Below are 26,686 nucleotides of genomic sequence, written 5' to 3'. Positions count from 1 at the left end.
TGGCTACTGGACAAATTCGGTTGTTCCAAATTCTTCACTCCCTCCCTATAACAGAATGACATACCCACATCTTCGGCATATGATTTGCAACACTTCCCACAAAAGAAGGCAGAATGTATTTCTTTGTCTCACAGATGGTGAGTTTGTTCCTGTGACTTGGTTTGGCTGCTAGAATATGCTAGAGGACGTAACGCAAGTAGGGGCTTTACAGGCACTTGTTGATTTGACTCTGTCTCCTGGGTTTCTGCTATCTGTCATGGGGAGGCTTAACTTGGGTAGCCACTGGTTCCAGAAGGGGAAACATGTGAAGAAGACCTTGATCTAACTCCTAGGCTGAAACAGCACCACCTCAGTTGACCCAAAGACAAAAACCTATGAGCAGGAAAAACAGCCACTTCTTGTAAGCCACTGGATTGTTGGAACTGTTTGTTCTGCAGCATCATCTCAATAATAGCTGACTAACACACATAGTCAACTTCATTGCCTATGCCAAAGCCTTTGACTGTGTGGATCACAATAAACTGTGGAAAATTCTGAAAGAGATGGGAATACCAGACCAACTGACCTGCCTCTTGAGAAACCTGTATGCTGGTCAGGAAGCAACAGTTAGAACTGGACATGGAACAACAGACTGGTTCCAAATAGGAAAAGGAGTACGTCAAGGTTGTATCTTGTCACCCTGCTTATTTAACTTATATGCAGAGTACATCATGAGGAACACTGGGCTGGAAGAAGCATGAGCTGGAATCAAGATTGCTGGGAGAAATATCAATAACCTCAGATATGCAGATGACACCACCCTTATGGCAGAAAGTGAGGAGGAACTCAAAAGCCTCTTGAAGAAAGTGAAAGAGGAGAGTGAAAAGGTTGGCTTGAAGCTCAATATTCAGAAAACAAAGATCATGGCATCTGGTCCCATCACTTCATGGGAAATAGATGGGGGAAACAGTGGAAACAATGTCAGACTTCATTTTTTGGGGCTCCAAAATCACTGCGGATGCTGATTGCAGCCATGAAATTAAAAGACGCTTACTCCTTGGAAGGAAAGTTATGACCAAACTAGATAGCATATTAAAAAGCAGAGACATTACTTTGCCAACCAAGGTCCGTCTAGTCAAGGCTATGGTTTTTCCCGTGGTCATGTATGGATGTGAGAGTTGGACTGTGAAGAAAGCTGATCGCCGAAGAATTGATGCTTTTGAACTGTGGTGCTGGAGAAGACTCTTGAGAGTCCCTTGGACTGCCAGGAGATCCAACCAGTCCATTCTAGAGGAGATCAATCCTGGGTGTTCATTGGAAGGACTGATGATAAAGCTGAAACTCCAATACTTTGGCCACCTCATGCGAAGAGCTGACTCACTGGAAAAGACTCTGATGCTGGGAAGGATTGGGGGCAGGAGGAGACGGGGACGACAGAGAATGAGATGGCTGGATGGCATCTCCGACTCTATGGACATGAGTTTGAGTGAACTCCGGGAGTTGGTGATGGACAGGGAGGCCTGGCGTGCTGTGATTCATGGGGTCACGGAGAGTCGGACACGACTGAGTGACTGAACTGACCTGAGCTGAACTGAACACACATAGTCTGAGTGGCCACTGTGTGCAGACCCTGAAGATGAGGCTGTGAGCTCTCAGAGACAGCAGGGAGAGGGTCCCCCTTCTTCACTTCTGCATCCCATACTTTGCCCCATGCCTCAATGGATTAAGTGGAAGGACCCCCATTCAGCCTCAGCATATTTGAGTAAGGCAAGAAATAAGACCCAGAAAGGGGAAATGATACTCAAAGTCACATATATCAGTTGGTGGCTGCCTTAGGAGTCAAAACCAGGTTCCTGCTGAGCACTGCCCAGGGTGACCCGAGGAGTCTGGGACGAGACAAAGATCTGGCTGGCACCCTGAGGATGGAGGAGTGCTTGAGTTGAGGCAGATGTTTACCAGCCTCCATGGTGCTTGTTCAGGGATCTCTCAGCTACCCAGAAAACCCTCCCCACACACCCTCTTTGCACTAGACCCTGAGTTGGGCACTAGGGGCCCCCAGTGGGTAAAGCACAAGCCCTGGCTTCCTTGTGGAGCTCAGGTAAAGCAAATGGTGTGGTGGTCTTAACACTTGGAGGATCATGAGCCTCTTTGAGAAACTAATGAAAAGCTATGAACCTTTATGTAGAAAAATGTGCGCCTGAGTGTACATGTTAGTCATATATATGTCTGGGGACCCAGAGCCCTTGAAAACGCTCATGCAACAAGTTCAGTGTGGGCAATGTTATTATAGATAATAATTGTAACTACTATCCCATTATGTAATTATACAACTACGCTGTAATTACAGTGTTATTATAGTATAGAGGTTAAAACAACGAACTGGAGCCAGATTTTCTGGGTTCAAATCCTGACTCTATGACTTTTGTGATCTTGGGCAAGGTTCTTAACTTCTCTCTGCCTCCTTTACTTCATCTGTATTACGGGGAGGATAATAATAATAGCTACCTCAAAGGATTGTTTAGAGAAAGAAATGAATTGATACGTATGAAAGGCTTACACGTGTAGGGTAAGCACAGTGAGCCCAAGGGCATGTGACCTGGCCTAGGTCGGGGATAGCAGATGAAGCCATGGAAAGCGTCTTGACAAGTGGGGGGAACTGAAATGGAATCCTAATAAATACAAATCACCCAGGCAAAGAAGGGGGAGGGTGGTCCTGGAAAGGAGCAGTAGGGACAAAGGCAAGGAGGTACGAGAAAGCTTGGGATATGGGGGCAGCAGCAGATAGGAAGTCTCTTTACCCGTGCCAGATTGCCTGCCCCCTCCTCCAGGAAGCCTCCTTGATTTCCCAGCCAGATGTGTCTCCCCTCCTCTGAGTCCTGGAGCACTTGCTGTTGGTACCATAGGAGGGGGTTTCTGCCGTGTTCCGTTGCCCTGGACCCAGGCTTATGTCTCTCCCTTGACAGTAAGCTCCAGAGGGAAGGGGCTGTATTTTGTTCCCCTGGACCAGGCACAGGGGCCTGCACGCAGAGTCCTTCCCCAGTTCTAGACTTTCCATGACTCGGCTTTTGCTGGTCTCTCCTGCCACATCCCCAGGGTCCTCCAGGCTCCAGACATATGTAGCTGCTTCCCCTTTCCCTGCTGGGGTTGCCAGATTTAGAAAAACAAAACAAAACAGAATGCTCAGCTAAATCTGGATTTCAGCTAAACAATGACTAAGTTTTAGTAAAGTGTGTCCTGTGCACTCTTTGAGGTATACCAAAACATTAAAAGAAAATTCAAATGTAACCTGGTGTCCTGTATTTTATTTGCCAATCTGAACTTCCCTGGACACTCTGAGCCTTTGCAAGTGTTGTTGCCCATCTGAACTACGCTTTCCTCATTTGTCCGGCAGTTCTCTTACTTATCATTCGAGACTCAACACAGTTACTACCTTGGCTGGGGAAAGCGGAAGTGAAAGTCGCTCAGTCGTGTCCAACTCTTTGCGACCCCATGGACTGTGTCCACAGAATTCTCCAGGCCAGAATACTGGAATGGGTAGCCTTTCCCTTCTGCAGGGGATCTTCCCAACCCAGGGATCGAACCCAGGTCTCCTGCATCGTGGACAGATTCTTTACCAGCTGAGCCATAAGGGAAGCCCAAGAATACTGGAGTGGGTAGCCTATCTCTTGTCTAGCAGATCTTTCCGACGCAGGAACTGAACCAGGGTCTCCTGCATTGCAGGTGGATTCTTTACCAACTGAGCTATCAAGGAAACCTGGGAGCCCTCCCAAAAGCCCCAGTCAGACTGCAGGTCCGTTGTCTCCTCTCCTACCCACCTGTCTTCTCTAAAGCCTGTGGGATCTCGGGGGCAGAGATCTTGTCTGGCTTATCTCTGGGACCCTCAGGCTGGGCACACAGTATGTGCTCACTTAACTACTGACACAACGAATGAATGAGTGAATATTAAACTGTTACAGACTATTCATTTGTGAAATCCAGGGAGCAGTACCAGATTTGGCCAGTAGGTGCCGCTGTCCAACATGGGATGGGCTCAGGTTCGAAAAAGGGGCTTTGATTCTGCATACTAGGTGGGTCCCCCACTTAAGAGAGGCTAGAAAATTTTGATTATACGAGGTAGATGGGAGGAAACTTCTAGAGGCATAGTTGCCTTGGGAAGCTGAGGCACTAACCTGAGTGGATCCCTTCTCTAAAACCAGACACAGGACTGAGCAGGGGATTGGTATGTGTGTTAGTTGCTCATTTGTGTCCAACTCTTAGCGACTCCACGGACTGTAGCCCACCAGACTCCTCTGTCCATGGAATTTCCCAGGCAAGAATACTGGAGTGGGTTGACATTTCCCCCTCCATAGGATCTTCCTGACCTAGGGATCCATCCCGGGTCTCCGGCATTGTAGGCAGATTCTTTACTGTCTGTGCCATGCAGGGGACTAGAAATCAATTCAGATGCCAGTTCTTCCACTGCTTGGCATTATCATCTTGGGAAAAATCCTTCACTTCTCTGAGCCTCTGTCTTCTATTCTGGAAAATGGAGCAATAAACGCCAATTTTTCAGGGTTGTTGTGAAGATAAAATTTGATCAGGCAGTGCTTGGCACACTGGAGATGCTGTCTAGAGCCATCAATTTCCTTCCCTCTTCCCACTCTCTTTTTTCTCTCTCTTTGAAGTTCCATTATCTGAATAAAGATTAAGCAACGATGGATTATGGGAAGAAATTTAGTATGAAATTCACTAGTGCTTAGTCTGAGGCCTTACACAGTGGACCAATGAGGCATGGTACATTTACTAAGTCCTCTCGGTCTCAGCGTTCTCATCTCTAAAGTGGAATAACACCACTATATACCATACAGAGTGACTGTGGAAGTTTAACAGGAAAAAATGGGCAAAGCTTTTGGCATAGACAAGCCTATGGTCTTTCCGGTAGTCATGTACAGATGCAAGAGTTAGATCATAAAGAATGCAGAGTGCTGAAGAATTGATGCTTTTGAACTGTGGTGCTGGAGAAAACTCTTGAGAGTCCCTTGGACAGAAAGGAGATCAAAACAGTCAATCTCAAAGGAAATCAATCCTGAATACTCATTGGAAGGACTGATGTTGAAGCTGAAGTTCCAATACTTTGCTCATCTGATGCAAAGAACCAACTCATTGGAAAAGACCCTGATTGCCGGGAAAGACTGAGGGCAGGCGGAGAAGAGGGTGACAGAGGATAAGGCGGTTGGATGACATCACCGATCCAGTGGACATGAACTTGGGACAGAGAAGCCTGGCATGCTGTAGTCCCGGGGTCGGAAAGAGCTGGCCACAACTTGGCAACTGTGCAACCACTAACTCACGAAAGAGTCAATGGAGGCTGCCGCCATCATGGTTATCGTCAACACGTGACAGAACGAGCCTTCACCCATGTTCACTAAATGAACGGGTGCATGCGAAAGTCAAGCCTCTCCGTGCCGCTACTGCTCCGCGCACACTCGGCAACAACCTGAACGCAGCCCGGCCTTTCGGAGTTCACCGCCTCCTGCCCCACCTTTGCTCCCTCTCTCTGGAATAGCCTTCCCTTCCACTTCTGCCAAATAGAAGTTTCTGTTGAATAAACAACTGATGTGGCCTACGCGGGCCCATCCGCCTCACCGATGACTCTTCTTGAGCTCTCGTGGGGAGCCGAGGGGAGTGGGAACCAGTGTGCTCTGGGGCGGTGCCAAGGGAGGCCCCCTCCCCGGGGACGCCGGGGCCAACGGGAGCGGCCCGCCGCGGTCCGGCTAGCGCCATTCGTCAGCGGCATCCAGAAGCCTCCCTGCGAAGCGGCTGTCAGCTCCGGGCTCCGGCTAGGCTGGCAAATCCCCGCGGAGCTGGGGAAGGGCCAAGCGAGAACCCGCTCCGAAAGATCCCTTTCTGAAGACGGCCAGGAGGCGGGGAAGGCTGGGGGGTGTTCGGACTTCCCTACCTGGGAGGATCCGGAGCCCTCATTAAAGAAATCGATGGCAGGCACCGGCAGGACTCTGAAGTGCTGGTGAGAGCCGGCTTACCTAGGCATAAATCCCCCCCACCCCTCGCCCAGCAGCCTGGCCGCGCCTCCCCAAGTGGGGCTGATTCACGAAGGCAGGGGTGGTGCGGGGATGTCACAGCCCTACCTGAGGGCCCAGGGGCAGAAACCACTCTTGATTCTCCTCCTGCCCCTCTGCTGGTGTCTCCTCTGAGACGTTCATCTACAACTTATTTTTCTCTCTTTAAACCCTGCCATTCTCCTGGATCCTAACCTTTCACTTCCGCGTGTCCTCTGCACACTTGCCTGCACACTTGTCTGTTCTTGACTACACCTCCCTACCCCTGCCAGTGCAGGAGACGCAAGAGATGAGGGTTCAGTCCCTGATTCTGGAAGATCCTCTGGAGGAGGAAATGGCAACCCAGTATTCTTGCCTGGAAAATTCCACGGACACAGGAACCTGGCAGGCCACAGTCCATGGGGTTGTAAAGGGTCAGACATGACTGAGCCACTAAGCACCATACCCCTGGCAAGTACCGAACCTACAGCTGCAAATCACAAAACCTACATCTTTCCCAAGGAGAAGGCACCACCATCCACCAGGAGTCATCCTTCACGCTTCCCTGGTCCTCTGAGTTCCAAAATACTGGCTGAATTGGTCAGCTCCTCACATCTCTGCTGCCAGCCCTCCAACTCCACACCACGCTCATTTCCCACTTGGTATCCCATGAGAGCCCTGGGCTGGCTCTACCTGTGTCCCTGGGACCCCCTTGCAGTCTATTCTCCATGTGGCAAGTTATAGGAATCTTAAAGCAATATGGATCAGATCACATTATTCCAAAATCTCCTGATGGCTTCCTATCAGACTCTATAAAATTGAATCCAGACCCTAAAGGCCTGGAAGACCCACCACAAGCCAACCCGCCTCCCTCCCCAAGCTCCTCCCCTAGCGGTCTCTCCCTTGCTCCTGTGGCTCTTCCACACTCGTCTTTGTTCGCTGAATGCAGCTAGCATATTCCTGCCCTGGGGCCTTTGCACAGGCTGTTCTTGCTGCCCAGAATGACCCTGCCCTCATCACTTGTCTGTCTGGTGAACTCCTAGCATCTTTCAAGGTTCTGCTCAACTGTCATTTAAATGAAGACTTCTTCTCGTCCACGCCAGAATTATGGGAACATCATTGGTGTTCCCCTGAAAACTTCGCTGGCTTTTCTATGGCTTGTATCACATCTTGTCTAATGGCTGTGTCTGAACATGTCTTTTCCCCTGGACTGTGAAGTCTTCCATCTCCAGTCACATCCACAACTCAGTTAGAACTGGACATGGAACAACAGACTGTTTCTAAATAGGAAAAGGAGTAAATCAAGGCTGTATATTGTCACCTTGCTTACTTAACTTATACATCAGAGTATAAGTTAAGTACATCATGAGCCCAGCAGAGTACATCATGAGAAACGCTGGGCTGGATGAAGCACAAGCTGGAATCAAGATTGCTGGGAGAAATATCAATAACCTCAGATATGCAGATGACACCACCCTTGTGGCAGAAAGTGAAGAACTAAAGAGCCTCTTGATGAAAGTGAAAGAGGAGAGTGAAAAATTGGCTTAAAGCTCAACATTCAGAAAACTAAGATCATGGCATCTTGGGGAAACAGTGGCTGACTTTATATTTTTGGACTCCAAAATCACTGCAGATAGTGACTGCAGCCATGAAATTAAAAGACACTTACTCCTTGGAAGGAAAGTTATGACCAACCTAGACAGCATATTAAAAAGCAGGGACATTACTTTGCCAACTAAGGTCCATCTAGTCAAGGCTATGGTTTTTCCAGTAGTCATGTTTGGATGTGAGAGTTGGACTATAAAGAAAGCTGAGCGCTGAAGAATTGATGCTTTTGAACTGTGGTGCTGGAGAAGACTCTTGAGAGTACCTTGGATTCCAAGGAGATCCAACCAGTCCATCCTAAAGGAGATCAGTCCTGGGTGTTCATTGGAAGGACTGATGTTAAAGCTGAAACTCCAATACTTTGGCCACCTGATGCAAAGAGCTGACTCATTGGAAAAGACCCTGATGCTGGGAAGGATTGAAGGCAGGAGAGGAAGGGGACGACAGAGGATGAGATGATTGGATGGCATCACCGACTCAATGGACATGAGTTTGGATAAACTCTGGGAGCTGGTGATGGACAGGGAGGCCTGGCGTGCTGCGGTCCATGGGGGTGCAAAGAGTCGGACATGACTGAGCGACTGAACTGAACTGACCTGTGAAGTCTTCAGGTCTCCAGGCAAGCTTGGTCACTCTGAGTAAACCCAGCATCCAGCTCAGGGCCCAGTCCAAAGCTGATGACAGTGAATGCTGAGTGAACCGATGTCTATCTCCCCATTGGCAGAGCCAAGCTGCCTCTTTCAGCACCCAGGCCCTGGGAGGAGGGGCTGACAGCTGCACCTCAGGTCTGCCCCACTCTCATCACTTGAGCCTAGAATTCTCCATCAGAGTCTGGTCCTATCCACCTCTTAACAGTCATCCTAGAACATCTCTGGGAGAAAGCTGGGAGGCCGGAGGACCAGGTGAAGAGTAAGAGCAGAGCGTCAGATCCTTGCTCTGCCGCTTAGCAGCTGGGTGCTCTTGGACACGTCACACAACGTCTCCTTGCCTCAGTTTTCCCTCCTGTCTAATGGGACGAATCGCGCTGCTGCGAGGAGGAATGGGGTTACCAGAGGTGACATACTCAGCGCATAGTGAGTGCGCAGGAAAGGTGAGCAGGTGAAAACTGCAGCGGCTGCAGGGCCTGATGGTCCTGCTATCCCTGGCAGGGGCCTGGGGATGCCTGGGCAGCGGCAGAAAGTAGGGCAGAGCTGCCTCAGGTTCATGCCTCCGTCGGCCTCCCCAGCCCCTCCTGTCTCGGTAGGAAATGGGTCGTAGGCAGGACCTGCACTGGGATTTCTCATTTCCGCTCCCGTCTTTGGGGACAAACACTTTCAGTTTCATTTAATCATAAAGCTTCTTAATTAGTTTTTTTTTTTTAAATTCTGGGCTGCTAAGCTATCCCTGCCAGAGGGGGCGGGAAGGCTGGCTTCTGCAAAGCCAGGGGCTTCCTGGGCCTGAAAGCAGTTGGTCCAGCCACCCTGGGAGCTGGGTGCCCAGCTCTTTCAAGCCTCTCCATGGTCCAGCGAGGGAGAAGCTGATTGCCTCCCATCATCTGGGCTCAGGCCATCCAACAACACCTGGAGTGCCTACTGTGTGCCAGGCGGGGGACATGGCAGAGACAAGGCAAGGACTCCACCCTCCACCAAGACTGCAGGAAGGAATTCACTCACTTGTTCATCTGCCTAACATTTATCAAGTGTCTCCTTGGAAGCAGCCCCAGGGCCCTGGGAGAACACGGTGAACAGGCCAATTGTGGTCCCTGTTATCTTGGAATGCACTGCTGAGGGGAGGGGCTGAGCAAGGAAACGATCACAAGCCAGCTGGGTGAGGCTGGACAGATGTTTGCCGAACCTCCGAGACTCACCAGAGTTCCGCTGAGCCAGGAGGTAACAGAGTGGAAGGGCTGGGCGGGGCCTCAGAAGGCGGGGCTCCAGCCTAGCTGGCTGGAACTGCCTCCATCTCTCTTCCTCTCAGTCAGGGAAAGCCTTTCCATCCTTTTCTGTTTCCCAGTGGGCTTACCCTTAACTAATGTACTTCCTATAGTCATTTACACCTTAGTCTGAATGAGAGCCCAGTGACCCCTTTCTCAGGGACGGTCTCTGTGGCTCCCTGGGATGGCCTCAGGGAGCAGGTAAAAAAGCCATCAGTCAAGAGTTCCCTGGGCCTCTGATGTTCAGCTGCTGTCTCCCCCGCTGCCTCTGTACTGGGCGGCCTCCACATTCAGATGTGCTGAGCTCACCTGGTCTTACATCACATAGCCCTTGCTCACCGAGTGGCAGGCAGGGCAGGAAAGGGAGGAAGGGAAAGCATACTCAATACTTATCTCTGCTGAGGGCCAGACCATGCTGGGCACCACACCTGCCTTTTCTCCTTCACTTGCACAGCGACCCCCCCCGCACCCGAGAAAGGTGGTCTCATTTGTATTTGACACGAGAGGAAACTGAGGCTCAGAGAAAGATGCCTGCTCAAGGTCACACACAGCTGGTTAGGGATGGAGCTGGGGTTTGAACCTACAGTTCTTCATTCTTTGTCCAGAGCTCTTTCTTCGACACCAGTGGCTTCCAACCCTGGGTCCCTGAGGGAGTCATGGGGGTCTGATTTAAAAGCTCAAAGAGAGATCCCTGTCCCCATACAAAGGGCACTTGGGCAAATGCAAACAGGTGTTTTAGCTGGAATCAGAGCCACATGGGGAGGAGGCTCCGTTCTCTCCCCCTGTATGGAAGCTCTCTTGAGCAGTTTCAAATCTCTGCTTCAGAATGGATACACAACTTATTGGAACTTCAGAAATGCGGCTTTCGGGAAAAACACCAGTTTTCAGAACATCAGGCCCTTCAGGGTCCAGATGAAAGGGGTCTCAGTGGGGAAAGGGCTGTGACCACTGCATTTTACTGATTGTGGCCTGATGCCCAAGACCAGAAAAACAAGATTCAGAGAAGTCAAGGCACCCGCCTGAGGTCTCACAGCTGGGGAAGAGCAGCACTGAGGCCAGGGCTCTTTCTGCTTCACCGGCCTGCCTTGTCTGGCTGGATGGTAGAAGCCCAGGGACCAGCCTGGGGTGGGGGTCCCTGAGTGAGGTGGGGGGCAGGGGCGGCACCCAGGAACACAGGTACCTTCTCATAGTACTGCAGCTCATAATCCAGGATGACGCCGTTGGGCTGGTCGGGCTGGGACCATGAGAGGGTGATGCTGTCCACGGTGCGGCTCACCTGGTGCATGATGGACACAGCTGAAGGAGCTGAAAGAGAGGTCAGAGGTCAGGGGTCGGGGCAGGCATGAGAAGGTACAGTTTCTGACCCAACCTCAAAGGTGCCCAGACAATAGACAGCTGTGGGACCAGACAGGGGAAGGCATCCAGCCTAAGTCACACAGCCAATCTGCGGGAGATAACAGAGTACAGGGCCACGGGTGCTGCGCTCACGGGGCACCTTCAGGTTACAGACGCCGGCAACTCCAGCCATACCTGTGGGTGCTCAGCCACATCAGGTCACGACAGAGGCGCTGGGCCCCTTCTCTGATCTGGCTCCGAGTGTGTTGGACTAAATGTCATTCATTCTCTCTCGAAGCTTATAGTCTATGGAGTCCCTAGACATGGTGATGGGGCTCCGGGACAGGGAAGCAGAGAAGGTGGGAGAGTCAATAAATTTGCATTGAGTGCCTCCTAGGTGGCGGAATATAGCAAGGAGTAAAACTGACCACCAAAAATAAATATATGAAAATAAATTCATTCATGTCAATGTACGGCAAAAACCACCACAGTACTATAAAGTAATTAGCCTCCAATTAAAATAAATTAATTTTCAAAATAAAAGAAAAAGTTAAAACCAATCAATCAATCAATTCATAGCTACTCTGGAAAAGTTTGGTGGTTCCTTAAAAAGTTAAACATAGAATTACCCTATGATCCAGCTATTCCACTCTTAATCACATACCCCGAATAACTGAAAGCAGCTATTCAAGCAGATATTTGTATATGAATGTTTACAGCAGGACTATTCACAGCAGCCAAAAGGTGTGCTGTGCTCAGTCTATCAATAGATGAATGTCTGTCAACAGATGAATGAATAAACAAATTGTGGCATTCACATACAACAGAATATTACTTAGGCATAAAAGAGAACGAAGTACTGTCATATGCTGTGATGAAGATAAAGCTCAAATCTGTGCTGAGTTAAGGGCAGATGCCAACTGTATGGAATAGATAAGGTGGCAGAGACAGTGAGTGGACGGTGCTTGCCAAGGGGTGGTGAGGGGGCATGGGGAGTGCCACGTATGGGGTCTTCTTCTGGGGTGATGCAAATGGGTAGAGGTGGTGAGTGCCCACACTGTGAGCGTACTACGATGTCACTGAACCATGCGTGTTGGCATGTTAGCTGCATGTTATGGGAATTCACTCATCCTTCCCTGCAGTGCTGCAAGTGCCCTCATGGAGGGAAGTTAGACCAAGGAGACAAGAAGTCACAGGAGGTTGCGTTTGGCACTAGAAGGACCCTCAGAAATAATTTAGTCCCATTCCCTCATTTTACCGATGTGGAAACTGAGGTCTGGAGAGGGTTGTAAGCTGCCCCGGGGTCTTGGTGAAGTCAAGCTCGCAGCCCTTTCCTTGATTCCTTCTTTCACAGAGCATGCCCCCCCTCCCCCGTGCTTGTTGCCTTCTTCTTAAATGGAACAAACCTGCACAAAGCACCTACATCGTGTTGGCCGTGGCCCCGGACCCTTCACGCACGTGTGTCCTGAGCTGACTGTTGACGAGGGGGCTGTTTTAGCCCCACCAACAGGTACAGCTCCCGAAGCCCAGAGCCGCACAAAGCTTCCTGAGATCACACAGCCCGTCCGTGGGGGAGGTGGGGTCTGAACCCAGGTCTGCTGCTCCCAGAGCAGGGTTCATCCAGGAGTCCTGGCCTGGTTCTTCCCTATGGTGTGGCTGGAGTGGGGAGCCCCCTCGGCTCTCTGGGCCTGAGGTTTTCATGGTCCCAGGAGGGGCTGAGGACTCACCAGCGTTTGGGGAGCACCTCCTGTAGTCTCTCCTGGCTCCTGGGAAGGTCCATGACAAGCGGATGCCCTGTCTCGACCATCTTGGTGATTCCCACAGGAGGCTGAGGCTGACTCTGCTTCTCCCACCCAAATCCTGCTTTGCAGGGGCTCTGGCCACACCGACAGGAGCATAGACCAGGGAGGGGTAGGAGCTCCTGGAGGATGAGCATCACCTGTTTCCTGCTCTGTCTCCGCCCCTTTGTCCCCTGGGTGGAGTAACAGTCTCTTGGTCAGAAGACTCAGGGCCTGCTCTCTGGCCTGCTGCTAACTGATGCCCTATGAGCTGCAGGCCATTAACATCCCCAGTTTATAGATGGAGAAACTGAGGCTTGGAGCTATTCAGTGATCTGCTCACGCATGGCTCATGCAGCCAGGCAGTGGAAGGCTGACTCTTGAAACTAGTGGCTCAGGCTCCTCACCAGCGCAGCTCTGGTTTCTGTGAGATCAGCCTGGTTCCAACCAGGCTGGGACAACTTAGGGCAGGCGGCCCCCTTCTCTGGACCTGGTTCCTTCTCTGCACTGTGGGCACAGCTGGAAGATCCCTGAGAGCTTGCAGCTCAAATGCTCCCTGCCTGTCCTTCCTGGTTGACCCTGGTCCTGGAGTTGCATCAGCCCAGGAGGGGCCAGTGTGGGCCCAAGCAGGTCCAGGCTTCCCTCCAGCACCTCAAGGAGCTGCGAAAAATGGGCCCGGGACATCCTAGAAGGGGTGGCACCACTCACAGGACTTGGACCCTGGTCCAGGTGTCCTTGTATTCCTCTGTTCTTTCTGCACCTGCCCTACCCCCAAGGGAGGGCCATTTGTCCCTCAACTCAGCTTCTTGTCCCGCCAGGGGGCAGCAGGCCTCTTGGGAAGATTAGAGACCTGGCTCCCTGCAAGGAGATCCAACCAGTCCATCCTAAAGGAAATCAGTCTTGAATATTCATTGGAAGGACTGATGCTGAAGCTGAAACTCCAATACTTTGGTCACCTGATGCGAAGAACCAACTCATCGGAAAAGACCCTGATGCTGGGAAAGATTGAAGGCAGGAGGAGAAGGGGACGACAGAGGATGAGACGGTTGCATGGCATCACTGACTCCATGGACATGAGTTTGAGCAGGCTCCGGGAGTTGGTGATGGACAGGGAGGCCTGGCACGCTGCGGTCCATGGGTTCGCAGAGTTGGACACGACTGAGCGACTGAGCTGAACTCCCTACAGTCTCCCCCTCAGTCAAACAAGGAGACTGTGTCTTCCTTGCTCCTGCCTCACTAACCACTGTTTATTAAGCACCTGCTAAGCTGGGCACTGTGTTAAGCTCCTGACATTCACGAGCCCATTGAATCCTCACAGCTACCTGTGAAGCAGATCTCCTTCAGCCCATTTAGTAGATGGCGAGACTGAGAATCACAGTAAAGTGACTTGCCTGAAGCTATATAGATAGTAAGTGGAAGACAAAGCAACATACACTCATGCTCCGTGAAGTCACGTGAAGGGTTTTCAGGGCCGTATGCATGTGTGTAATCATAACAAGGATAAAGCTGCTAACCGGCCACGCCCTATTCCAGGCACTCAACACCTATTAACACAGGTGGAGAGACTTCCCTGGTGGTCCAGTGGTCAAGACTCCGTGCCCTCAAGGTAAGGGGAATGGATTCAATTCCTGGTTGGGGAACTAAGATACCACATGACAAATCAAACAACCCGCTCCCCCCCCCCGCAAAGAACCAGACACAAGTGTAACACACAATTCTCACAACTGCCCTATGAGCTGGGGGCTATTTACATCCCCAGTTTACAGATGGAGAAACTGAGGCTAAGAGCTTTTTGGTGACCTGCTCAAGGCTAATGCAGCCAGGTAGTGGAGGGCCAGCCCTTGAACTAGCCCTCATTCTCTTCACCAGCATGCCTCTGGTTACCATGAGATCAGCCTGATTCCAAGTAAATGCTTACTGGAAATTAACAAGGAAATTGATAGACCCCTGGGGAGGGGGTGTGGTCAGAGCTCTTCTGTCTGGGCTTCCTCATCTCCAAAGTGAGCCTAATGGTTACATGTTTGGGGGCTGTTTCCAGGACGGATGAGTGAAAATGCTTCAGGTGCTTAGTGTGGTACCCGGCACATGGTCAGTGCTGTGAGTGTTTGGGGGTGTGTCACTGGGCACTGGCCACTGAGCAGCTGACCTGCGTTTTGTTCGAGCCTCTCAATAACAGTGCGGGGTAAGGGTTAATAGCTGCAATTTGCAGAAGAGGAAACTGAGGCAGGAGACTTGGGTTCGATCCCTGGGTTGGGAAGATTCCCTGGAGAACGAAATGGCAACCCACTCCAGAATTCTTGCCTGGAGAATCCCATGGACAGAGGATCTTGGCACGCTACAATCCATAGGGTTGCAAAGAGTCACACACACACACACACGCAGGCTCAGAGAGGCATGATGACTTCAAGGTCACACAGCTAATGAGGAGCTGAGCTGTGCCTGAAGACTTGTGCCTAAGACTGCCCTCTCATTTGCCCAGGCCAGAGTCTTCTGGGGCCTGCAGGCTCAGAGAGTCCGGACGCAGTGGGACAAGCAGTTTCAGGACAGGCATAGGGATGGGGCTGCAGAGGCAGGTGGGGACCAGACCTCCAGACTTAGGAGCGGCTTTATCCCGAAGGCACTGGGAAGCCATAGGAGGACTGCCGCAGGGGTGGCAACACACACATAAAGGAAGGCCCACAGCTGCCACCTAACACTCCTTATTCACTCAGCGCCAGGCACTTCGGCCACGGCTTTACATCCATTAACTGGTTTAACTTTCACAGCAACCCGACGAGGCTGGCATTGTTGTTATCCCCATTTCACAGATGAGGAAGTGGAGGCACTGAGGTACGAGGTCAACTGGCCCAAAGTTACCAAGCAGTGGGGCTGGGATGTGAACCCAGGCCCACCCACGTCCAACATCTCCTGCCCTCTCTGCTGGCTGCGGCCGAGGCAGGCTGAGCACAGAGGTCTGGAGGCCAGTGGGTCTCAGCCGGCCTCTGAGGACAGTGTGGCCCACCGCCCACCCGGCCGCCCCGGCTCTGGGCGCTCAGCTGTTGGTGGAGGCAGGTCGCCCACGGCCAGGGGGGTCTGGGTTTGGTGGGCTTAGCTGGTAGGCTTGGGTTACAGGCAGCGAACCCGGGCTCTGATCCCATAAGCCCAGTCACCCTGGGTGTGGCAGGGAGGAGACATTCGCCGGGAAGACGATCAAGGAGGGCCAGCGAGGGCCGGCCTTCCTCCTGGAATCCGGAGGGATTAACGGCGGAGAAAAGGGAACAGCTGGATGATTCCCCGTCCCTCCTGGCTGCCCGCCGCCCACCCTGAGGTGTCAGGTTGCCCTTTGAGTCGCTGTTTAGGGAATTCTGGTATTTTCAATTACCAGCCGGGCGCACCGGCAGCGGGGTGGGGTCAGGGGCGTCCCGTGACCCCTGCAAGAAGATGGAGCCCCAGGGAGCAAGCACAAAAGAGGCTTGCGGGCGTCGAGAGGGGACGGGGAAGGCCAGCCAGGCAGGGCCTTGCTCAGTGGGAGCAGGTGGTCAGGGGCCCCGCTGCCCCCAGTGAGCCCTGGGGGGGAAGCTTCCAGTCTCTTCCTCAGCTGAAACCTGGAGAAGGACCCTTTCCTTCTGTGAGCCTCTTTCTCCCCCAGGGCGTGAAGGAATAGGAGGAGAGGGTTTCTGGGGTCTTCTGGGACTAGTGTCCTTTGACAGGCAGGAGGTCAGGAGGCCTGTGGGTCTGGCTACCGCAAGAGGGTGTGGGTTTGAGTCTCATTCAGCGCTGAGCTCTAAGGAAGGAGACCCCCACTCGGCCTTCACCCTCTCACCAGAAGACCCCATGAGCTTAGAGGGGCGGGGGAAGAGTCACTGGCACTGGCGGGTCAGAGACGCCACCCCAAACCCCAGACTCTCAGACCCCGCTGCCTCCCTGACACCTTCACACGCCCTCCGTGGATTCCACCGGGAATAAAACCCACAGGCTCCCAAGCGCCACCCACACTGGCTGCCTCTCTGTCCCTGATCACACTGAGGTCATTCTTGCCTCGGGGCCTTGGCTCCACGGTGTTTCTGCCCGGAAACCTCCTCCCCCAGCTCTTCCATGACCAGTGCCTCCTTGTCATTCAGGTCTCAGCTAAACCATCACCTTCTCAGAGAGGCCCTGCCTGACCATCAGCCTGGCCTCAGTCACCGACCAGGCCACACGCTCTTCTCTTTATAGCGTGAACACCATTTTCTCTGCAGACGGGGGCCTTGGGGCTCTTCTTCAGTCTATCCCTAGTGCGTGGAACGGTATGTAGCTCAGAGCAGGCACGTGGTCGATACTTGGTGGAGGAAGAGGAGAGGAGGAAGGATGGGAGGCTGGCTCTCAGTTTTTAGCCCTTTCAGCAACCTGGGTGAGTCCACTGACCTTGGGGTACAGGCCTCAGGCAGCACCCAGGAGAAGGCAATATGGCTTGTGTGATGCGTGTGTGCTTAGTTGCTCAGTAGTGTCTGACTCCTTGCGACCCCATGGGCTGTATCCTGCCAGGCTCCTCTGTCCATAGGATTCTCCAGGCAAGAATACTGGAGCGGGTTGCCATGCCCTCCTCCAGGGGACTCTTCCCGACCCAGGGATCGAATTTGCATCTCTACGTCTTCTGCATTGGCAGGTGGGTTCTTTACCACTAGCGCTGCCCAGGAAGCCCTTTTCACGTAATAGCTATTGTGTTTTGGAACCAGGAATCTGAGGAGCACATTTTGGAGGGGAAGGAAAGTTGGTCCAGGAGATACTATTATTCTTTTTCTTAAACCTGAGAACGACTCCTGTCTGGGGCGGCAGGAGGCAGTTCACCTGCTCATTCGCTCTTCCCTTGGCTCACTGTTGACTTCGCTGTATCTGCCTGGTGCCACGTGGTCAGACAGAGTCCAGTTTACAGACGAGGAGAGACTCAGACTGCTGTCTCTGGCCCAGTGTGCCTCAGCTCCCATGCAGTGGGGCTGGGATCAGGCCCCAGGCCTGCCTGCCTCGAAAACCCAGGTTGTGTTTTCTCCTGGTTGTCTGGCCCTATCCACAAGCGTGATTTGAGCAGGCTGAGGTCCGGCCCTGGGCTTCACGTTGTGGAAGCATCCAATGGTCCACCCCCTAGTGGGCTGCTCAAGCACCCTGATCTCATCTGAGGCCACTCAGTGGGAACTGGTCCCATCCCAGCATCCAGACTAGCAAGGTGGGAAGAGCCTGGACCTCGAATCAGGGGACCTAACTCAGCCTTCTGTGGGTCAGTGGCAAGGATGCTGGCAAGGGTAAAGGAAGACCTGTATCTAAAGTGTTTAGCACAGGACTTGGCCAGAGTAACGGATCAGGGGACATCAGCCATGTGTCACTGTCTTGGCCACTCAGACTCTCAAACAGCACTGTGAGTGGCTGAGTGCTTGGCAAAGCATCACGAATGGCGGTGGCGATGGAGGACGAGGGGAGAAGGCACAACTTCCGGGGTTCAGGTCCCATCTCTTAAGCTCAGGTGACACTATTACTTCAGGCCAGTTACCCCTTTCACTGCCTACCAAATATCCATTCTTCCTTTCTCAAATTAACAGAATCCTGGTTCTTTGCTGGGCACATTCTTCCTTAATAAAAGATTACACTTTCTCAAGCTTTTCGGCAGCTAGAAGTGGCCATGTAACCATGTGCTTGCCAATGAATGATAAGCTAAAGTGTGGGACTTCTAGGGAGTCTCTTTAAAATGAAGGGGCCCTACCCTTGTCACTTTTCTTCTTCCATCTTGCTGCCTGGCATATGGATGTGATAGCTGGAGCTCTTGCAGTCATTTTGGGCTATAAGGACAAGAAACTGTGTGCTGAGGAGTCTGAATCTCTAATGATTCCATCCAGTTGCCCTAACTCCTATTTTCTGACATCCTTTACACATAAGAAAAATAAATTTCCATTTGGTCTAAGTTACTGTGTAGACTGGTTGTATTAATCGCCTCTCTGTATCTACAACCTTTGTCCTAGAATTTGTGTAATCCCCCTCTGGCTATGGCTTTGGGCTTGGCTGTGTGACTTGCTCTGGCCAGTGGAATTTAAATAAATATGGTATAAGCAGAGGCTTGAAAAAGCCCTCCCATGTATCTGATGGCCATGAGAACAGACCCAGGCTGACCTGCTACAGGCTGAGATACACGGAGCAGACTTGTTGCCCCAGAAGTCCCCACCAGGGCCATTCTTGACTAGCTCACAGCGCTCCACCCCAAATATGCAATAGAGCCCTGACAAAATCCAAAGAGCTGCTGAGAGACCTGGAGTAGCTGGAGCACAAACATATGAAAGCTCCCCGCCGAGACCCATCCAGCCAGGAGACTCACGAGCTAGATAAGTGCTTCTTGCTTTTACGGTTGATTGTTAAACAGCCTTACTGTGGCAGCGGCTATCTGTTCTTTTTCTTGCTCTCATAGGCAGCCAAACCAATCTTAGCTGAGAGTCTAGGCGGGCAATGCCTCCCCCTGCAGAACGCTTGGGAGGATGAAAGAGGCTGATGCGTGCAGAGGGCTCGGCCTGGGGAGGGAAGTGCCCTCTCCCTCTCTCTTCCTTTCCCCATGCGTAGGCCCTGCTGGGGGTTCTCTTGTCCCGTCTCTTTCTGATCCTCTCCGCCTCTAGAGAGAGAAGTAGGTGAGCACTTGCTCATGCCAGTTCTGGAGACCAGCCACTCTGTGCCCGCTCTGTAGGAGGGCGAAAGGATCAGAGGCAAACACGGCTGGTAGAAAGGGCTTCGGAAAGTTGAAAGTTTTTCCATGAGAAAGCTGCGTGGAGTGACGTCACGGACAGAGGCTGTGACACCCGGCCAGGGGGTGGGCGACCAGCTCTGCCAAGAACCTCCTGATCTATGGTCTTGGGCAGGCACTTAGGAAGCTCCCAGGGCCTCAGTTTTCCTCCCTATAAAAGGAGGTGTTTGCACTGGATGGATGCTGATTTGCTTTTTAATTTGATCTCCGTTACCTCCTGGGCGTGATAGGCAGGATCACAGCTCCCGAATGTGTCCGTGACCTAATCCCGGAATCAGTGAATCCGTTACTTTACACGGAAAAAGACACTTTGCAGATGTGATTAAGGTTATGGCCCTTGAGATGGGAGATTATCCCGGATCATCCAGGTAGACCTATCTAATCACTTGAGTCCTTAAAAGAGGAGGGAATCTTTCCCAGATGAGAGGCCAGAGAGTGAGAGTTTGAGGAAGACTTGAAGCCCTGTTGCTGCTTCGGAGATGCTGCAGGGGTGGGTAGGACTCTGCAAGGACCAGAGTGAGTCCCCTGGGAGCTAGGGAATCTCCTAGATGACAGTCAGCAAGGAAACAGAGATGTCTCTGCTACAAACACAGGGAGCTGAATTCTGCTAACACCTGAACGAGTGAGGCCACCAGCAATCTACACAGCCCTGTGAACGCTTGAGTTTAGCCTGATGAGATTCAGGCTAGACTTCTGACCCATGGAACAGTAAGATAAGAACTACGTCTCTTTCTCTGTTGCTAAGTTTGTGGCATCTTGTTGCAGCAGCAACGGGAGCCTAACACACCTTCTGATTTCATTTGAAGCCGAGCTACCACGTTCTGTGCCCAGGGCTTCGACCACATTATCACTAACCTGGCAACCGTCTTGGAAAGCTGGGATGGTGAAAACATGCCCATTTGCAAGGGGAAGACTCTGAGGCTCAAGGAAGTAAGGGTCCCGAGACAGCCTGATCCCAAAGCTTGGAAAGGGGGCGTGCTAGGTGAGGATGGAATTTGTCAAGCCCAGCACTGATGCCTCTTTTCCCCCCATGACTCCCTAGGACATGACGATGGGGGGAATCTTCCTAATGGGTCTTTCAGTATGGGTGGCCCCAAAGGCTGCACTGGCTCAGCCAAGCTGTGGTGTGGCAGGTCCAGGCACACGGCTTGCCCCACCTCTGCAGAATGTTTGGCTCCAGTTTGAACACTGAGCCTTGAGTATGCAGCGATGTCATTATTCAGGTTCTGCCAGTGACTTGAGTGGTCAAGTCATTTAACTCTTACCTTTCCTTACCTGTAAGATAAAAGAATAACAGGATCCACTGAGGTTGGGAAGATTCATCATCCAGGGCTTAGTATCTGGCAAGTAATAAACACTTGCCAGATGTGAGCCATTATTATGATTAGAGTGACTATAGGATGATTTGTGTGTATGTGTGTGTTTTGGCCATGGGATCTCAGTTCCTCAACCAGGGATCGAACCCGCGTCTCCTGCATTGAAAGTGTGGCGTCCCAACCACCGGGCCACCAGGGGAGTCCCAATCCCTGCTTTCTGAGTGCTGACCCTCCCAGGCAGCCTCTGAGGCACCTTGAGAGCCTGAGCTCACAGCACCCCACAGGAGAGGGTGGTGATGCCCAGGAGGAAGATGTGATCAGATGCCGGCTAAGTGACTTGCCTGGGCCCATGTGCCGGTGAGCAGCTAGGCTCGATTCAAAACCAGGCTTGTTTGCCTGATTCCAAAGCCCAGACCCTTCTCTTCAGCCCCGGGACCAGGCAGACAGGCAGGCTGTCAGGGCTTGCTGGGGGTGGCAGTGAGTTCGCTGCAGCCCTGGAGGGCCGCGCAGAGTACTGGTGTGAGCTAGCGGGCCAGCCCCGTGTGGCTGAGAGGCGGCACCTAGGCCTGCATGGCTGTCTCCGCCCCGTCAGCCGGGTCTCGGCTCCCATGCCACCTCCTGGGAGAGGCTCTTCCCTGATCCTCTGACGCCCTCGCCAAGGCTCCCCCTCCTCCCCACCCTGTCCCTGTGTTGTCTTGTATTTTTGTGCTGAGAACCATGGACTCTGCACAGCCAGTCTGAACCCCAGACTGAACTCCTCCTCTGTCCCAGCTGAGTGAGCCCAGCACATGCCTCCCCCAATGCCGTTTCCTAAACCTTCAAGTGGGGACATGCAGCCACGCCCAGTCTCCTACCTCTGGGCCCCCCAGTCCCCACCAAGAGGACTTTGAAAACAGGCAGAAAGGCATTCTGGAATGGCCGAGTGTGGTTCGACATCAGTGTGATGGCTTTATGAAGTCAGAAGACAGCTCTGGCCCCCGTGAATGCAAAGGGAGTGCAAGCCAGGCCCAATCACTTGCCCCAAAGAAATACTTTTTCCTTTTAAGGCCATGAACTAGCTATTTATATATTGAATTTTAGGGTCTGATTAAAACCGAGCACTGAATGCATTTGTCTGGAAATCCAGTCTCCGGCCTTATTTTCCAGCATCATCGGAATTCTCCACGCCTCTCCTCACTCCACGCTTTTCTAGACCCCTTGGCAGCTGCTCACCAAGCACACACTGTGGTGTGCCCCCATCTAGGCACCAGGAAAGCCACAGGAGACCCATAGTGTACTGCTGAGTACTGGTGGTGGGGAGACAGACAGGAGTGAAATGATCACAGACACGAAGCTAAAGTCTCAGCCACAGGAAGCTGAGGGCCATGGTGCTGGGGGCATGTGACCGAGTCAGGATGGTCAATGAAGATGAGCTAAGGTCAAAGGGAAGGGGGAAAGGGGCAAAGCATTCCAAGCAGTGGGAACAGCATGTGCAAAGATCCTGTGGCAGAGGAACTCAGTCCCTCAGAGGAAGACAAAGGAGAATTCCCCTCCAGTTTGCCTCCTGTACTTTTTTCTCCTGGGATACCTTCTTCCCTGCCCGAGTCCATCTCTGTCTGTTAGAAGCCTCTCCATTCTTCAAAGAAAGTAAAAGTGTTAGCAGCTCAGTCATGTCCGACTCTTTGTGACCCCATGGACTGTAGCCCACCAGACTCCTCTGTCCATGGGATTCTCCAGGCAAGAATACTGGAGTGGGTTCCTACTCCAGGTGATCTTCCCAACCCAGGGATTGAACCTGGGTCTCCTGTATTGCAGGCAGCTTCTTTACCCGTCTGAGCCACCAGGGAAGACCCCTCATTCTTAAAAGATAAGCTCAAATGCCTCCTCTTTCAGGAAGCCTTTCATGGCAAGCCTTTTTCCCATCCCCTAGGAGGAAATGACTTCTCCCTCACCAGATCCCTCCTTGCGTCCTCATTCATGCCATATTGTACATAAGCTACGTCCAGGTCTCATCTTCCCAACCCCGGCAGAAATCTTCAATGGCAGGAGCCATGTCTTCTCCAGTGTAGACTTGGAGTCACACGGTTCTGGGTTCAAACCCTAGTTGAGGCCACTTGGTAGTGGGAGTTTGCATAAATGGCTCCACTTCTGCGGGCCTCTGCTTCCTCCTCTGGCAGAAGGGGAGGATGTGGGGAGGGTGTGTGTGGTTGCACAGACCCCAGTTGGGCTCTGGATGCCTGAGAGAGAGTGAGGCTTATCACGGGGCTTGGAACAAAGAGGATGGGGAAAGAGTGGTTAAGGCCCAGGAAGACCCAGAGCTTCAAGGGCTTACAGGGCCTTGTTGTTGCTCAGTTGCTGTCACGTGCAAGTCTTTGCGACCCCATGGGCTGCAGCCAGCCAGGCTTCCCCGTCCTTCACTGTCTCCCGGAGTTTGCTCAGACTCATGTCCATTGGCTCGGTGATGCCATCCAACCATCTCATCCTCTGTTACCCTCCTCTCCTTCTGCCCTCAATCTTCCCCAGCATCAGGGTCTTTTCCAATGAGTCTGCTCTTTGTATCAGGTGGCCAAAGTATTGGAGCTTCAGCTTCAGCATCAGTCCCTCCAATGAATATTCAGGACTGATTTCCACTAGGATGGACTGGTTGGATCTCCTTGCAGTCCAAGGGACTCTCAAGAGTCTTCTCCAACACTACAGTTAGAAAGCATCAATTTTTTGGCACTCAGCCTTCTTGATGGTCCAGCTCTCACATCCACAAATGACTACTGGAAAAACCATAGCTTTGACTAGACAGACCTTTATCAGCAGGGGTTTGGATTCACTTAAACTTGACTCTCCCAAATATTTCTAATGGTAAGAAACACTTGAGCCACTTGTGAAAAGTGCTGATCCCCAGGGCTTATTCCTGGGGTTCTGATCCAGCAGGTCTGGGGTGGGGTCAGGGGATCAGTGTTCTGAAAAATCTTTCATAGATTAAAAAAAATTATTTATTTATTGGCCGAGCTGGGTCTTCACTGCTGTGTGCAGGCTTTCTCCAGTTGTGACCAGTGGGGGCCACTCTTCATTGCGGTGTCGGGGCTCTCGCTGTAAGTGGCTTTTCTTATTGTGGAGCACGGGCCCTGGGGCACTCAGGTTCTGTGGCTGTGGCCCACAGGCCTAGTTGCTCCATGGCACGTGGGATCTTAGTTCCCGGACCAGGGATGGAACCCGTGTCCCCTGATTTGGCAGGCAGATTCTTAACCCTTGGACCACCAGAGAAGTCCCTCTCGTGGACTTCTGATGCACAATTTGGTGGAGAAATGGAGGTCCAAAAGGAGGAAGTGATTTTCTCGAGTGCCGATCTCAGCTCTACCTCTCTTGTAGCAGTATCTCACACCCACACCCTTTCCAAGGAGCCCTGCGGGCTGCATTCACTGTGGACCACTGTGCCACAGGCGGTGGCATGGGTTTACTGGCCTGACGCCACTTGGCCACTTACATTCCCGCCATCGCCACAAGAGAAACAAGCCCAGGGAGCTGCTAGTCCAAGGAGACTGGGGAGACACATGGAAGTGACCCAGTTCAGCCGCACTCTGAAGCTTTGCCCAGTTCAGAGGACTTGGTGCAGATTAGATAAACCCTAGCTGATGCACAGACTAGTGAGTAAGGGAATAAATGTTATTACCGTAAAACTCTGGAGCTCTGCCCAGTTCAGAGGACTTGGTGCAGATTAGATAAACCCTAGCTGATGCATAGACTAGTGAGTAAGGAAATAAATGTTATTACCGTAAAATTCTGGGTTTTGGAGGTGGTTTCGTTATACAGCATTATCGCAGCAATAACTGACCAATATACTAAAGTCACAAAGCAAAGGAATGACAAAACTGGGATTCCAACTCAGGTCCCCCTGTGACTAATCCAGGGCTTGTTACTGCTCCTGCGTTTCAATACTGGGGGCTCCCCCAGCACCCTCCTCTCTGGGGCCCTCATTTCCACTCTGCCTCACCTCTATTCTCTGGGAATGTCCCACGCCAGACAGGAGGGGTCCACTCCAGCAGCACTTGCTGCTAGCAAGCTGAGCTTTGTTAAGTAGGCAGTTTGACTCTTGGGGATCCCGAATGGTTGCAGGGGAGGCCTACACACCTAGGGAAAGAACTCCAGGGACTCTGGGGAATTTCTAGCTTCTCCCAGTTGAAAAGAGTTCCCTCGTCTCCACCCCGCACTGGGAGCCTGGGCGTCCCTACCTCAAGGGCTTTGTCAAGCTGGAGAGACTCAGAAGCAAGGCTTCATAATCTGCCACGTGGCTTTGCTGACAGCTGCTGGCGTTGGAGGGGTTTCTCAGATTGCCCGCCTTGAGTCAGTTCCATCCGGAACCCCATCCGAGGCGGGCTTAAATGCACCCATAAGCCTACCAGGGCTGTAGCGCACGCTCATAAACGTGCCCTCTCGGCCCAGCAACACCACGCACGCTCACAAACAAGACCACGCTCCTTCTCCGACACAAACACACGTATGGGCTGAGCCACCCTCAGGCATACAAACTCAAGCTCAGACGTAGCAGGAGCATGCACACTCAGACATGGACACTCATCAGACCCCCAGTCCACGGTTCCTTTTAGGCGCCCTAGACGGTGCTGAGCGCTGGAGTCTGTTAGACCTGTTAGCCAATTTCTGCCTCACACCCTGCCTAGCTTTGTGACTCAACTTTTCTGAGCACCATCTGTGAAATGGGGACACAGATGCCTCCTACTCCTGGAGGTCGAGGGGTGGGTGGCAGTGAGGTCATGTATAAAAATACCCCTCAACCAAGTAGAGCTGGCTGCCACCTCTCCTTCCATGTGCTTGTGCATGCCCTTCCTCCTCAAAATCCCATCTATTTCTATCATGCCCTTCAAAATTCTGTGAATCTTTCAAACCGCAGGTCAAGTTCTGCCCCCTCCTCGAAGGCTTCCTGGACCTCCATCTCTGGATGCCCAGCCCACTCACTCTGGAGCCTGGTCTCCCTTTGCCCCACTTAGATGGGCCCCAGACCACACTCACAGCAGGGCCTTGCAAAGGCTGCTGAGTAAATTACTAAGGCGCACACTCAGAGGGCCAACCACTGTCTTCTGAAGGAACTGCAGGAACCATGAGACCCTGAAAAATCTCACGTGTCCCTTGGATGGGGATGAGACTGGGAAGTGTCTCCTGGATCTGGCCATCTGGAGGTCCCAGGTGACCCTGAGGACAACGGCCTTTGTGGAGAGGTGGGGTTGGAAGCTTGAGTGCCGTGGAGTGAAGGGGGGTGAGGGGAGTTGAGGGGAGGTGACGGAATGCATAATTTGGAAACCGCTTTTTTGTTGTAAAGGAAACCAGGGCAGAAGATGAGTGTGGGCACATGGGGGTCACAGAGGGATTATTAAAGGTAAGCCTGGGGAGAAGAGTTTTGCTGGAATTAGACTGGAGGGGGCTGAAGGTTCAGAAAAAGCACCTGTGGAAACTGCTATATGGCCACTGAAGTTTGTCTCCTCACCTGCTGTTGTGATGGAGGCTTAAGTTAGGCTGGGAGAGATGATGTTTCCCGACCTCCTTTGCAGCCTGGGGAGGCCATGAGACCATGTTCCTTTCAGCGCAATGTGCACGAGAGTGGTAGGCGCCACTTCTGCCCACTTCGCTCAAAACATGCTGCTGCCCTGCTCTTCCGTCTCTCCCCTTCGTACAGGTTAGAGAGCAGACAAGCCCGCGACTCAGCTTTGAACGGGCCGACGAGGAGCGTGGAGGCTCGTGAGACAAGAGAGAAAGAAGGAAGCCAGGTCCCTGAATCTCCACGTGGATCAGAGCTGCCCTGCTGACCTGGCCTGCTCACCCCTGGACTCTTACACAAGGGAGAAAGGCTCTTCTGTTGTTCTTAAAGCCACTGAACACCGGGCCCTTTTGTTATAGCAGCTTTACTTTCGCCTTCAAGAATACACGCTCCACAAATGCCAGCGATTATGATAAATGCCACTGCAGCCAAGAGGCAGCACTGACTCTCCCAGGTGGCCGGAATACATGAA

At 52.2% G+C, this 26,686-nt stretch overlaps 1 protein-coding gene across 1 annotated transcript in view; it reads right to left on the bottom strand.

The window, feature by feature from the left end:
* EPHB2 (EPH receptor B2) overlaps positions 1–26,686 on the bottom strand; it is a 214,810-nt gene that overhangs the window by 27,517 nt on the left and 160,607 nt on the right. The window contains exon 6 of the mRNA XM_088843436.1: positions 10,712–10,836. Coding sequence (XP_088699562.1) covers positions 10,712–10,836 — 125 coding nt within the window. The remainder of the gene's footprint in view (positions 1–10,711; positions 10,837–26,686) is intronic.

Source organism: Moschus berezovskii, chromosome 2, assembly GCF_049115385.1.
Source record: "Moschus berezovskii isolate FMDL1 chromosome 2, NW_MosBer_1.0, whole genome shotgun sequence".
In the NCBI taxonomy this organism is placed as follows: Eukaryota; Metazoa; Chordata; class Mammalia; order Artiodactyla; family Moschidae; genus Moschus; species Moschus berezovskii.
The sequence above is the reverse complement of the archived record's forward strand: the minus strand, read 5'-3'. Positions and strand labels throughout refer to the sequence as shown.